This window comes from Colletotrichum truncatum (assembly GCF_014235925.2).
Source record: "Colletotrichum truncatum strain CMES1059 chromosome Unknown Contig_0003, whole genome shotgun sequence".
In the NCBI taxonomy this organism is placed as follows: Eukaryota; Fungi; Ascomycota; class Sordariomycetes; order Glomerellales; family Glomerellaceae; genus Colletotrichum; species Colletotrichum truncatum.
In genome coordinates this window covers 63,245-77,430 of record NW_027222400.1, presented here as the reverse complement: position 1 = coordinate 77,430, position 14,186 = coordinate 63,245, and the positions used below count along the sequence as shown (strand labels likewise).

The window sequence follows — 14,186 nt, the reverse complement described above, 5'->3', positions numbered from 1 at the left end:
ATAGAGAAAATAATACTAAACTACTTCTTCATAATATGAAAATACATGTCAAATTATGAGCCTGCTTACTGGCCAACAACCTGCGCCCATCTCTCTGGCATGACGTGACGGAAATCAAACTTGCCCTCGGCGTTCTTAACTACAGCACCCTTCTCCGTGACAACAGCATCAATCAAGTCGTGAGGAGTCACGTCAAAGGCAGGGTTCCAGACGTTGATGCGCTGGTCGGCCGTAGCCACGCGGGCAGTCTGCGAAACATCAACACTGCCGTCGGCCTGGACGACAGCACCCGAAATCTGCGTCAGTTCCTCACTCTTGCGCTCTTCGATCTTGATGCCGGCGCCAGTCTCCGTCTCCAGATCGATACTGGTGGTGGGGGCCGCGACAATGAACTTGACGCCGTGGTGCTTGGCCAGAACAGCCAGCTGGTACGTGCCGATCTTGTTGGCGGTGTCGCCGTTGCGGACAACACGATCAGCGCCTACGATGACAGCAGCAATGTTCATCTTCTCCCTCTGCAGAGCGAACAGCGCGGCGGCCATTGAGTCCGTGACAAGGGTGCTGGGGATCTTCTCGTAAACGAGTTCAAAGGCAGTCAGTCTGCTGCCCTGGTTGTAAGGTCTCGTCTCGGTGCAGTATGCGTGCTGCAGCAGGTTGTTGGAGTAGAGAGTTCTGATGATGCCGAGGGCGGTTCCATGACCCGATGTTGCCAGGGAACCGGTGTTGCAGTGAGTAAGAACGGAGATCTTGGACTCGGGGGATGCGTTGGCCGTCTCCTTCAGCCACTGGGCTCCATGGTCACCAATGGAGAGGTTGGTCTGGAGATCCTTCTGCAGGATTTTCTCAGCCTCTTCAATGTACGCAGCAATAATACTCTTGGCGTCGTCTTGGGGCGCAGTGCGAATACGAGCCTTGAGCTGGTTGATGGCGTTGGTCAGGTCGACGGCGGTAGGTCTGCTTTCTTTGAGATAATCCAGCCGCGAATCGATATAGGAGACGGTATCTTGCGCAGAAGAGGCGGTGCAGCTTCCGTTGTGGAGTTCGACAGCGTGCGCGAGGGCGGCGACAATGGCAATGGCTGGGGCACCACGGACTCTCATTGACTTGATGCAGTCAAATGCCTCTTCGCTCGTCGAGACCTCATCGTAGTGGAACTCGTGGGGAAGTCTCAACTGGTCGAGAACCTCGAGGCGGCCTCGAGTATACTTGACGGCTTGCAATCCAGACATGGTGGTAGGCTTCAATATGATAAGTATATAGTGAAAAATAAAGAGGGTATCACGGAAAAAAATATGCTGATGGAAGCAGGCGCAAAATTAAACTCACTTGTACAAACCACTTGACTTTTTTTAGGCTGGCGAGGGGCAACTTTCGAGGGGAAACAAACGTTCTGCCGTGCCCCTCCATTGGCGCGCACTACCAGCGTCATTGTTGGCCAATCAATTGGGCAGGTGTTCCTTCACCGCTCTCGGCGAATCATCGGGGCTCAGTCTTCAGAGAAAGCTGCCCCTGAGCCCCGCCACAGGGGTCTTGCCGTTTCGGCTGCTGCCGGCCGGCGCATTTCTCACCGCAGCGCAGCTTCCGCCAGTTGCTAGTAGTACCTTAACTACGTACTGTTAAAGCGCCGGTTTGCGTCTCCACCAAAGCTTCAACCTTCCTCCTCAAGCGCCTCCAACAATTGAAATTCACCTTGTATAACGGCTCAGCACCCGCAAAAGCTTTGCAGTGTTGTCGCGGATGACAATGTGATTGAAGCCTCTGTTGGAGGAGCCATTCAAGATGGAGCGGCCTTTTTCAACCTCCAAAGTTACAGGTATGTTGCTTCCAATGCAACGTGTCGTTCGTCGCACGTCTTCAAGAGCTTCTCCAACTAATTGGTCGTGTGCGCATTGTAGTCGAGTACTTCGACCCCCACGATGTCTACAAGCTTGTAGCCCCTGGTCTAGTTCCTCGTCTTCCTCTTCGAAACCTGCACTGGCAATCCCACGCTGGCCCCTTACGATCGATCGATACTCTTCATGTCGAACTCATATCCGCCAGTGGAGAACCAGCCCCTCCAACTTCACCTACCATTTCTCCGTCGCTCCGAAGGTCGGCCAGCGCTAGTACCAAGGATGATGGCTTCCAGACGCAACAAATCGGAGGGAAGACCACTTCCACAGATACTGCCGATACACCTACTGCTGCAGCGCGTCAGCCTGGCACCCAACGCCGACACCAGATACCAGGGCTGAGGCGGACACCATATCTCAAAGTTTTGCTTGTCCGATGCGACGATAGTGACACGTACAAGTCCCAGACGCGAGCAGAGATCCGGGAGTGGGTCAAGGAACATACGCCTCCATCGCAGTCTACGCGAAAAGCGAGTACACAAGAGAACCACGACGCCTTTGAGTGGCTGATTGTTCATGTGGTGATACCCAACACGTTTGCTGCCAACCAGCCACGACTTAGCGGCAAGGGTCTCGATGCTGCCGAGAAGTCAAGGACGTCTAGATGGGGATCCGGTTCCTCCACGCTTTTGGAGAAGCTTCGATCGGATTTCAACAGCTCCAGCAAGAGCTCCCTCGATCGCGTGACTCAGATTCGGATTGGCATCAACGATGTGCCATACGACATTCTTCCGAGAGTGGTTCCTGCGACGCCAACTGGCTACTCTGAATCTCGTGAAGATGCGGAGAATGCCTGGGAAGATCTCATTGGCAAGTTCAAAGAGTTGATCCTTTCGTCTTTCGACATGCGGGTGACCCAATACGAAGAGGATATTAAAGAAAAGGACTCCCAGCGTGCTCTTCCTGGTTGGAATTTCTGCACCTTCTTCATCTTGAAAGAAGGCTTAGCTCGCGGCTTCGAAAGTGTGGGCCTCGTTGAGGACGCTTTAGTCGGATACGATGAGCTTAGCGTTGGGCTGGATACTGTGATTCAAGAACAAGCAACATCTGGGGATCCGGAAAGACATGGCGGTTCACTTTTGAGCAATACGGAGGACCTGGTGAAGCGCGCTGAAGCAGCTATACAGGCACTGGGGGCCAATGATGGTGACGGCGAAGATGAACAACCGGTGGACTTACAGGCCAGCGACGCCCCCAACACCGACACGTTTGACGAGATTCCTATCGGTTCTACAAAGAAACCGTATCGTGAGATGATTGTGGCCAACAATGTGTCGGTCTTCGACTTCCGCTGTTACATATTTGCCAGGCAGATTTCGTTGCTTCTCCGCCTTGGGAATGCTTGGTCTACTCGCGAGGAACTTCTAGCAAAACTCAAGGAACAGCAAGAGTCAGTTCTTCATGGCGTTGCCCCTCGAGCGCCGCCGCCCAAGCAAACGGAAGAAGCTGAGAACTTGTCAATGCTGGCTGAGATTTGCCGAAGAACACTTGAATTTGTTCCCGCCGTTTCGCAGGTCATGAGGACAGATATCCTGTCAGCTTTGAAGACGAAATACTCACAAGAAGACACGGCTATTATCGACCCGGTTCTGGCTGAGGCTATTGACAACTTAGTCGCTTCTTTTGCTTTCTCTGTCGCGCAGCAAATCCTTGCGCAGACTTCTACCAAGGCACTCCCTATTCCACCATCGACGCTCACGAATGCGGATAGCCACGAACCCAAGTCTTCCATCCCTGAGCTCAAAACTATGATGCACCCTGCTCGAAACTCATCTCTCGTAGTGAGAACGAACACGATACAACCACCCAGTCCTGGCATATTCCCCGGTGCTCGACGACCCAGTGCAGAAGATACTACTGGCCCCAGCTCTCAGTTTCTGAAAGCTGGTTTGGAAGAACTAGCCGCAAGGCGTGCAGAGCTCTATGCTCTTTCCCGCAATGTTCTGCAAGGAAGCGGCAAGAAGCGAGGTTGGGACAGTGGATGGACCTCAGCGCCTGTGCTTGGAGAGTCGGAGAGCAACGAGTTTGAAGACGTGAATCTCGATGGCGATGCCGACGAAAAGGAATCCAAGCCAGATGATTCGGTATCGGCTTGCATTGGACTGGCTGGTATTGAGAATGGACTGCTACGTGCTGCTCTTGACAACCACGAGGACTTCTACCGCCTCTATGAAACGCTCACAGACAAAGCTTTACGACATTATACTGTCGCGAACCATACTCATGCAGTCAAAACCAGCATGGCTGATCTCGCTGTTCTCAAGTACCACCTCGGCGAGTACGGCCCCGCTGCCTCTTTCTTTTACATGACGACCCCCTTTTTTGGAGAGAATAATTGGAGCTTATTAGAGCTGTCCATGCTTGTCATGTATTCTCACTGCCTCCGAGAACTGCAACGCAAGGATGAGTTTGTTCGCGTGGGACTAAAACTGTTAACCAAAGCGGCAGCCGCTGAAAACGAGAGGCTGATCCGAAAGACATCACTGGCTGTTGGACCTCATCAAGAAGTCGCATACCCTGAGAAGAGCGCAATTTCTGGCTTTTTGAACGAGCTTCTAAGCGTCGCCGCAACACTGTCAAACGAAGTTAAGGTTCCCTTGCAGCAGCTTTTCACACAGGTTGAAGTGGTGGGGACTCCAGATTATCACGAGGGGAAGGATCGGTTTTCTCTGACAATTACATTGAGGAGCCTTTTGGTTGATGAATTGAGTGTGGAAAAGGCCACGCTTCGTCTAACTCGGACTATTCCTGGAGGAACCAAAGAGGTTCGATTACATACAACAGAGACGAGCATCCTCAAGCCAGGCGTTAACAAGCTGCATTTCATCAGCACAGTGAGTAGTCTCCTCAATTGAGACCACGTGGCTTCACTAACTCAATATAGACCAATGTGTCAGGTCCTTACAGAATCGATCGTATAGACATTGTTTGTGCCAATGTCCACCTTCACTGGGATCGCGACATCAACCAAACACCAAGCAAAACTGCACATGTTTTCCGTGTGCCTGATGTGCAACTGTATCGACCAGCAGGAGGCTTGAGATGTCGCCTGACGGCTGCAAAGGACATCCAGCTTGACAAGAATAACTCGGTCGATCTGGAGGTTTCAACGGGATGGAACGCCATCTCGTCTTGTGAGCTATCAGTGAAGCCTGCAACTGGCGGCCTCCGGATCAATTCGACTGAAGCCGACTTCATCGGTCCCTCTTTTGAATACGAGAAACCGCCTGAAGCAGGTCTTTTTCACTTCGGAGCTGTTCCTCAAGCAACAACGATCAAGATGCGCTTCCCCTACACCATTGAGCAAGACGTCGGCAACATATCTGTTCGAGTTGAGGTCAATTACTCGACGGACGATGGCACTTATCACTATTCGAGTGTCGTCTCAATTCCTATAGCACTTGCCTTGGGTGTTAATGTCCAGGATGTTTTCAAGGATAAAGCACTTTTCTCGCGCTTTAGTGTCTCGACAGCATCCTTTAGCCCACTTAAACTTTTTGCGTCAGAGCTTCTTGATTCCGAGGTTTTCAAGTCACACTCTGCACCTGCGGCAAATAGGATTGTGACAGTTTTCCCCAGGCAGCCTGCAAGCTTGCTTTACAAGATTACTCGCAAGTCTGCAGACGTGATCACTGCTAAAACCCCACGAACTCTATATCTCAAGCTACAGTACAGCGTCCTGTTAGATGAGATTATTAACCTTGTGGAGGAAGTATTTGCTGAAGCCACCAAAGAGTTACCGTTATCAACCTTTTCGGGCTTCCTCATTGGAAGTATTCTTGCAGAAGTGCACTCTAGTCTTTCTGCTTATGAGCTGGAGCGCGCTGCTCTGCGTGGTGAAGTGCCAACTAGCTTCATAACACCTTTACTCTCAGAAACAGCAATGCCTGGCCTAGGCGCGGTTCCAGGGACCGGAGAAGATGCCTCAACTATGCTGAAGGCCTTCCTTAAGGACTGGCAGAAAGCCCACCCAAAACTCACCATTAGGGAGATGGAGTCAGCGAGACGCTCTATCCTTATCCCTGTTGATGTCCCATCAATTCCGGTTTTCCATTCAGTCGATATCCAGCTGCCCTCACCCAAGGAGCAGACTTTTAGCTCAACTGTGGCAGTCAACCAACTCCTTCCCGCCAACCTCCGGTTGCGATGGACGCGCATATGGGATACGGCCGTCAGTGATGGCAAGAGCATCAATAAGAACTATGAGTTCAGCTACGAGGTTACGGGTTTGCCTGATAGCTGGCTCGTTGGCGGTCGAAAACGGGGTCATTTTAGGAGCTTAGGCATCGATCAGTCTGATACCAAGTTCGGCGAGTCAGAATTGCAAGTTCCAGTCCTCCTAGTTCCCCTGCGCGAGGGACGACTACCTTACCCCAACGTTGAAATTCGTGAAGTCAAGGAGGAGAAAGAGGAGACTACTCAAGCACATGGCCATCACGAGATTGACTATCAGAATATTGGGGAAACGGTCCGAGTAGTGACCGACTTGCAGAAGGTGACGTTGAGTTTAGATGCCAGCGGTCCTAGTGGTGGTCCCTTGGTGCTTGAGAGTGAGCGACGCGAGTTCAACGAACGAATTCTGCTGTAGATACCAAACTCCTTTGCAATGTCTGTCAGGAATCGCATTATGTGTAATAATCAATAACGAATTCTCCGTTTGCATGAACATCTTGGTGGAGTGGGAAGTCGTGCAGCATCATATGACCAGTTTTATCCATTGGGACTCTACCTCGGGTTGCTAAACCTGAAATTCGGTTCCAACATCTCACATTGGCTGTTACAAGTCGCAGTAAATGTGCTCCGCTGGGGTACTGTCTGCGGGGACTTTTGCCCGAGAGGCTCACGTGTCGTCAGTCCCGCATGTTGGTTGCCAATTCAACCAATGGTGGTGGAGAGATCGTCGAACGAAGCCAACCAACAACAGTCCGTAAGTAGTTTAGACAACAAATAAATCACCTGTTGCCTGAATTTTGTGAGCCGCAGTGGCTGCTTCGCCCTGTTACGTTCACGATGATGGAGTGGCGTGCTCCTTTTAGGAAGGTGTTACGCGCCAACACAAGTAAACGATCCACAAAGTCGCCCGCCACATGAGGCGATCCCAGGTGCGTACGTACAAGTTCTTATTAAAACCAGAAGTTCCCAAATCCCTGAGCAAGACACAACTTTTGAAGTCTTCACATAAAATTCAACAAAGCCACGATTGATACGACGAAAATCCTGAGTTTCAAACACACCCACTTGCAAAGCTGTTCAGATCTTGCAAACTCACAATTCCCCTGACCTTCGATATTGGTCCTTCGATATTGGTCAACATGGCCACTAAAACCGTCACCAATGACGCCCAGATGCAGTTGAACGCAGAAACGGCACAAAAGCCTTCTGCGCCGCAGAAGAAGTCGCTGTATCAGCGATATAAAGATTCTAAGAGGGGCGAAATCTCAGAGGAAGATCTCGTCAAATACACGGGCCTTACCAAGGCTGGATTGAAGGAGTGGGCCAAGGACCGTCCCGGTGTGGGCGGGAATCAGGCAGCTGGGAAGATAGACGTTGGAAACACGACTGGACTTGGTGGAATGATGGCGGCATCGGGGTATGGGGGCTGGGGACCGGATTCAAATGCCCCAAATAAATTTCCGCCCAACAAAACAAACAAGAATTAACAGTCAACAATTATCGAAGGCAGGGTTGTTGCATAGAGTTACAAGCGATGGGAGGCCGGTGGTTATTGTGCTTTGGCATGTTCTGAAAGAAATTTCCTTTTCATTGACTTCTAGATTCACAAACTGAGGTGGTGAACATTATTTTTCCATGTTTCAAAAACGTCATGGACTTCCTCGATACTTGAAGAATGCCGTGCTTGGTAAGGTGAGGTCGAATAAAGTGGACACATTTGAGCCAGTAAGGCAAACCAAGTTTGCCCATGGTCCAGTAATACCACGAACATGGAGCTGGGTCCAAGCTAGCCCTCGCGAAGGCCTTTGTTGATACTTTGCGCTGAACCCTCTAGAAGCTTTGTTTACAGGGCATACCGAAACTCAAGAGTGTTAGTATTCATATTTTATCGAGTCTTCGCTGAAAAAGATTGAGGATGACTTCTAGGGAAAGTCTTGCTGAGCACCTGCTGGGCAACGAGTAGCTAAGAAAACAATAGATTAAGTAATTTAAACTATGTTCTGAATATACTATGCTTACGTTAAGTACAAATGTGATATCAGACTTTGAAATGGAAGACATGTGATCTTATAAGACTCACAGTGCCATGTTTTGAAGAGTTCTTTGGAGCAATGCGTACGCCACTACCTAGAAAGGTGAGAGGTGTGTAAGGGACGCATTACCGATACTCACTACAAACATCAATTCATGACCACTAATACCAATTCACCGTATGTGCATCTTATATAGCCCCGTTATTGGAGACAATATGTAAGTTGGTGGCTAATATGATCTCTATCAGCAACATGATTCGCTGTGCACAGCCAGCAATGGAAATGCACTCTACTTCCTCCGCCTTTCTTCTTACTTCAGAAAGAAGTTGTTGATTCAATCTCCGGTTGAAACATCTCAATAAGATTTATGAAAGACTCGCCTGAAAGGAGGTTGGGCATCGCATGACCTAAACAGGAAGTCTTCATTTAGTCTAGTTAGCCTGCCGAGGTTGTTTATATCCCATCGGGGCCTGGTAGGCCACAGGTACAGTGCCCGATTTTGCACCCACCTTTTACCCCCACGAAAGAGATACATGACGGTACGCTCTTCAGACGTGAATTTCCTAGGTGTGCTCACCAGCCACTTTGTAATTCTGATGATTGCAAGTACATATATAATAGCCAGACACTATAGATGAAATAAATATCTTTAATCAGATGATTTGTTTGGTTAGAAAAAGCCTTAACTAGTCTCTGAGTGGCTAGTCCTCCTCATGAGGAAGTACCTGTAGCCCACTAGGCCCCGATGGGATACCGGTGCTGAAAGCATGGTAACCATTGCGGCCAGGCGGCTGTACGGAGTAGTTTTCGGCGTTTTGCTATCATCGATGCGCCCCTTGTTTTGCTGCTCCAAGCAATCACACCGCCAGCCTGTCACTGACTTCGATCACATCTGCATTCAGTGCAACCAGAAATTAAAGTTTGATAAATGGCGGTGAGAGCCATTGCAATAAATGACAATGCTCAGTTGGGTAGTTTCATTTGTTTAGCTCGGTATCACCGGCACGGCGTATTTACCGATCTGGGCTTTAGATACCCACAGTTATTGTGGGCGAGAACCGGCACAGAACGCTCAGAATGGGAAAAGTGGTGTTGTTGGTGGAAGAACTAACTAACTGGCTAGAGGGCTGTGGAGGCTGGCTAAGACCAGTGGTGGCGGCCGTCAGCCCACGTGACGGGCCGGCGAGGCCTGCCACCTACACCCCCTCTCAGACTCCTTAGCGAAAAAGCAGTAGAATAATAGGAAATACAGGAAAAGTCCCAAATCCTCCAAATCCGAGGAGTTCTCAACTATTAGAAAACTCGGTCAATTACCGGTTAAACCTGGCCAATAGGAGGCCGTGAAATCCTCCGAATCCCGAAGTCTCAATATCAATAGTCCCACAGTCTCAAAATCCCCCTCTCAATCCAATCCCTCCGCCATGCCCAACAAACGAACGAATTCCTTGTGTTTGACCGCAACCAGTGGCTTCGTGAGTCCATCGGCGGCCATATCAGCGCCCTTGATGAGTCGGAGTTCGATGCTTTTCGCAGTGTGAACCTCCTGTATGATCCATTTGTATCGGACGTCGATGTGGCGGGTTCGTGCCTCGTTGAGTGGGTTCATGACGTTGTCGTAGCCGTTGGCACTGTCAGTGAACATGATAGTAGGCGTGGTGATGGGTTTGCCGAGCAGTTGGGAGAGGCAACGTCTGATCCACTTCACAGCAATTGCCGTAGGTGTGAGATTGATGAATTCAGCCTCCGTGGTGCTCAAAGTCACGAAAGTCTGTTTCTTTGACTTCCAAGCAATCGGCGCACCAGCGAGGAAGACGACGTAACCACCTGTCGAGACTCGTGATGGCTTGTTGTCAGCGAAAGAGGCATCTGCAGCAGCGTAGAGCCCCAACTCGTTGATCGTGGGGATGCCTCCAAGTACAATACCGAGATAAACGGTGCCCTTGAGGTATCGGAATAAGTGCTTAATAGCACGAAGATGGGCCTTAGAAGGCCCTGAATTCGCCTGTGACAATTTACTGACGGTGTAGGCCATGTCAACGCGAGTTCCAGCCACCAGGAAGTTAAGGCAGCCGGTTTGTTCGATGTAAAGTTGTTGTTCGTCAAGCGAGCACTCGTTCTTGTCCCAGGTGACGGGCAGATCGTCAGTGGTCGCCATAGGCGTCTTGACAGCACTCAAACCATCAAAGTCGAATCGTTGAAGCACTGCTTTTGCGTACTTGGCTTTGGAAACGAAAATCTTACCGGCAGCTCTGTCGCGTTCAATCTGGAAACCGAGAAAATCGGTAGCCTCGCCGAGGTCTTTAAGAGAACAGACCTTCTCGAGGAGACGACGAACTTCCATCATGACTTGCTTGTTGGGAGCGGCGATGGCGTTGTCGTCGACGTACATAAGAACGTACGCTTTAATCTTGTGATTGACGAAGAGACAAACCTCCCCATCAACAGCAGTGAAGCCAATTCGTTCCATTTCACCCTTGATAAGTCGAAACCACCAAAGTGGTGATTTTCTCAATCCATAGAGTGCCTTGTGGAGCAGCCAAACCTTGTTGTCTGCAGTGGCGTAGCCAGCGGGGGGCCGGACGTACACCTTAACCCCCTCTGGAATCGAGGCGGCTAGGAAAGCAGTGTCGAAATCATATACTTCGTATTCAAGATCGAGAAGTGCGACAACTGCGAAGAAAAGGCGGGTTGCGGTGGCAGAGGCAACTGCAGCGTAAACCTCTTGCGATGACCAGTCACCTTTCTCGTGGTTTCCACAAACCACATATCGGGCCTTGTAGCGCACGATTTCGTTGTTTTTGTTGGTTTTGATGTCACATACCCACTTGCCGGGCAGGACTTTAGCGTCACGTGGTGGGTAAACGACTTCGTAAACCCCCTTTTCCGTGAATTGAGTCATCTCTCGTTCGAAGGCTTGTTCCCACTGGGGCCACTGTGGGCTCTTCTGCGCCTCACGGTAGGACTTCGGGATCACCACGCCGTCGGGTAGGACTTTCGAAAGGGCAGTAGCAGAAAGCACGCTGAGAGAGAATTGACGAGAAGTTAGTGAAGCTGGAATGTCAGCAGATAGAAAAGTCTTTTTAGCATAGGAGCGTACGCCACTGGCGGCTCGGTAGTGACCAGGTGGTCGCTGGGCTGAGGCGCGGCGAGGTCGAGAGGACTCTGCCGGTTGACTCGTTGCTTCCTCAACAATCGTGGAGAGGGAATCAGGGTCCTGGTGATCAGTTTCCATTGTTTCCACGGAAGCGACGAATTCGTCATCATTCAATTCGTTAGTAATGCTGTCACGAGGTGTAGCAGTGGTCTCCAACAGGTTCTCTGGTGGCGGAGACATGAGATGTGTATCAGTGGGTGCCATCGCTTTTTCAACGATGGTCTCATCTGGTTTGGGATCACCAGTCACGGGTTTTTCACCTTCAATAGGCTTCTGACGGATGGTGTACTGGATGATGATATCTGGTTCGACAAACGCAGCATCATGTTCAATTTCATCAATGTTGGGTGTGCCAGTAGTTGGAGGCAACACTGTCTTGTGCGGTTCCTCACGAAATCGAACATCTCTGCAGCGAATAACCTCCTTTCGATCAGGCAGGTAAACGTAGTAAATGTGGCCACGAAGAGAACCGTAACCGACGAGGAATCCCTTGATTGCTCGTGGTTCCATCTTGGCAGAGCGCATAGGGCGTCGAGGGCCCTTCTTGTGTACGTAGGCAGCACAGCCAAACGTTCGGAGATGTTCAATGTGGGGGGCCTCACGTTCAGCAGCCAAGTTCAGCTCTCTCGCCATGATCTCGTGAGGGCTCAAGTTACCCTTGGAGGGTGTGGGCAAGAGGTTGAGAATCTGAGTCACCGAATCGATGCTGTAATCCCACAGTTCCTCTGGAAGGGACATGTCAATCAGCTGTGTCCGGGCGCCTTCGACGATGGTACGACCAGCACGCTCAATAGTACCGTTCATGGAAGGCGTGTAGGCAATAGTCGTGTTGTGGCGAGTACCCTCGAAGTAGGGGTCGTTGAAAACCTTGATTAGCTCGGGAGCATTGTCAGAAACCCAAACCTTGGGCTTGAGGCCGGTGAGACTGTAGAATTCAGTATCCCATTTCTTGATAGCTGCCAGGATGGTGGCAAACTTGTGGTTGGGCAGAAAAACAACCCAGTGGTAACCACTATACTTATCCATGAGGTGTAGAACCTGACGGTTCCCTTTTGTTGATAGGGGAAGAACACCAACGAGATCAAGGTGAATTTCATCGCCAATACTCGTAAGTGGAAGTGGGTGGTCTCGACTAATCCGTTCAGTGGATTTGCTGAGATGGCAAGACTCACAGAAGAAAGCGTCAATTTCTGACGTTGTGAACCGAATGCCAACACGGCGGCAAGCCTCCACAACACGTGATGGGTGGGCGTGAACCAGCCGGCGGTGCATCAGTTCAAGAGACGGTCGCTGGGTAGCCCGGAAGGCGGCGAGGCTGACAGCAATATCTCGAGGCACGTGATTTCCAGTATCATGAGTCTCAACGACGCAGACGTCAGAAACCCAATGAACTTTGGCAAGGGAAGTGCGCTGTGTCACGTGTATGAGGCTTGAGGTCTGCCAATCATATTCCACGTGATCACGACGAAGTTTTCCAGGGCTCAGTAAGTTGGCTGGGCTGGAAGGGTTGTACTCAACGTTGTGAAGTGTCCAATCGTGAATAACGTCAGGGTTGGTGGGGTCTTGGGTCTGGAAGAAGACGGTGCCCACGCCAAGTGACCGGACTGGGGCGCCGGAGGCAGAAGTGGAAGGTGTCAAATCGCTCTTTTCAGCGTACTTGACGAAATATCGCAAGTTGTTGAAGGTTGAAGTAGTACAACCAGAATCGAGAACGATATCGTCTCGGGTGATGAGGTCATCGCGGGCAGCAGTGAAAACTGCTGGGCTGGCGATGGAGGCAAGGGCAGACTGACCCAAGATGGCAGGTGACGCTCTGACAACAGTCTGGCGGGTGCCATCAACAGAAGTAGGCTGATCCCAGCGGCAGCGATCGCCACACACGTGCTTTCTCGCTTTTTCAATCAACTTATCCCGGTTGACGTAGTGTAGAGGGATGAGATTGGGGTGGGCGACATAGCACTTTGTGGTCTCGTGATCACAGTTGCAGTGGTCGCACTTCTTCTTTTCCTTGGAGGCAGTGACAGTGGAGGTGACGGTGGTGGTGACGGCTGGAGAGGCAGGACCCCCACTGCCAGCAGACTTGCCTCCAGGTGTGTTGCGAATAGTGGCATAACTGCGCTTTTGATCCTCGTCTTGGGCAAGCGTGTAAATCGTATCAGCCACCTCATTCCACGTGGGATGGGTGGCGCCCTTCGATGTGAAATGCTTGTACGTATCGGGAAGTCGGTCCTTAAAGAAGTTAAGGAGGAAAACAGCGAGGAAGGAGTCTGGCAGACGACCGTGAATGGTCTCAATACGCTTTCTGAGGTGGTGACAGCGATTGAGGGCATCGTGAAGAGTCTTGTGATCGTTGGCGGTGGTCTTGGCAAACTCGTCAACAAGGGCAGCTGTGGCGTCTTGTGAGATTCTCGGAATGTGCTTCTCGAGCGCCTGCCACAATTCGTAAGGGTTTCCATCGTCAACCCAACCCGCTGTGCAGAGTCTGTCAAGAACCGATTCGCTGGCGTTCATGAGGAGACCATTCGTGACGTTACGGTTCTTTCTCCATTCCTCTGCAGCGATAGGGTCAGCAGGGCGAGGGACGTCAGTCTCGAGGAATATCTCGAAGTCGTATCCTCGCAGGGTCGCTGTAACAAGCATGCGCCATGTGTTCCAGTTGGATTCACCTTTCAGGCGAGGAAGAGGCGTGAAGACGGTCTTGAAGTCGTTTTGAGACATCTTGAAGTGAAAGTGAGGGTATCACAACAGTGCGGGACAGACTTATAGTCGCACCTCGATCACAGGCGTTTCTCCGAGGCCGCAGCTTTGGAGGCGTGTCTGTACGTTAGATGGCTTACTTTCGCTGCCACCTACGCGTGCTGTTGGATTGTGTAGGAGGGAGAATCTTGCGTAAGAACACGAGAAATGGGTGGAATTGTGAGATCCGACCGTAGA

At 50.8% G+C, this 14,186-nt stretch overlaps 4 protein-coding genes across 4 annotated transcripts; 2 read left to right on the top strand and 2 right to left on the bottom strand.

Annotated features, from left to right (window-relative positions):
- Positions 1-65: 65 nt before the first annotated feature.
- On the bottom strand, positions 66-1,229 carry CTRU02_204898 (S-methyl-5-thioribose-1-phosphate isomerase; the record flags this gene model as incomplete). The annotated part of the gene is made up of 1 exon (XM_036732277.1): positions 66-1,229. The coding sequence occupies one exon, from the start codon at positions 1,227-1,229 to the stop codon at positions 66-68; it is 1,164 nt and encodes a 387-aa protein (XP_036576053.1).
- Positions 1,230-1,779: 550 nt separating this feature from the next.
- Positions 1,780-6,480, top strand: CTRU02_204897 (tmem1 family protein; the record flags this gene model as incomplete). The annotated part of the gene is made up of 3 exons (XM_036732278.1): positions 1,780-1,813; positions 1,881-4,726; positions 4,777-6,480. The coding sequence occupies 3 exons, from the start codon at positions 1,780-1,782 to the stop codon at positions 6,478-6,480; spliced, it is 4,584 nt and encodes a 1,527-aa protein (XP_036576054.1).
- Positions 6,481-7,204: 724 nt separating this feature from the next.
- On the top strand, positions 7,205-7,552 carry CTRU02_204896 (uncharacterized protein; the record flags this gene model as incomplete). Its single annotated transcript, XM_036732279.1, has 1 exon — positions 7,205-7,552. The coding sequence occupies one exon, from the start codon at positions 7,205-7,207 to the stop codon at positions 7,550-7,552; it is 348 nt and encodes a 115-aa protein (XP_036576055.1).
- Positions 7,553-9,500: 1,948 nt separating this feature from the next.
- On the bottom strand, positions 9,501-13,970 carry CTRU02_204895 (reverse transcriptase domain protein; the record flags this gene model as incomplete). The annotated part of the gene is made up of 1 exon (XM_070204449.1): positions 9,501-13,970. The coding sequence occupies one exon, from the start codon at positions 13,968-13,970 to the stop codon at positions 9,501-9,503; it is 4,470 nt and encodes a 1,489-aa protein (XP_070061553.1).
- Positions 13,971-14,186: the final 216 nt, after the last annotated feature.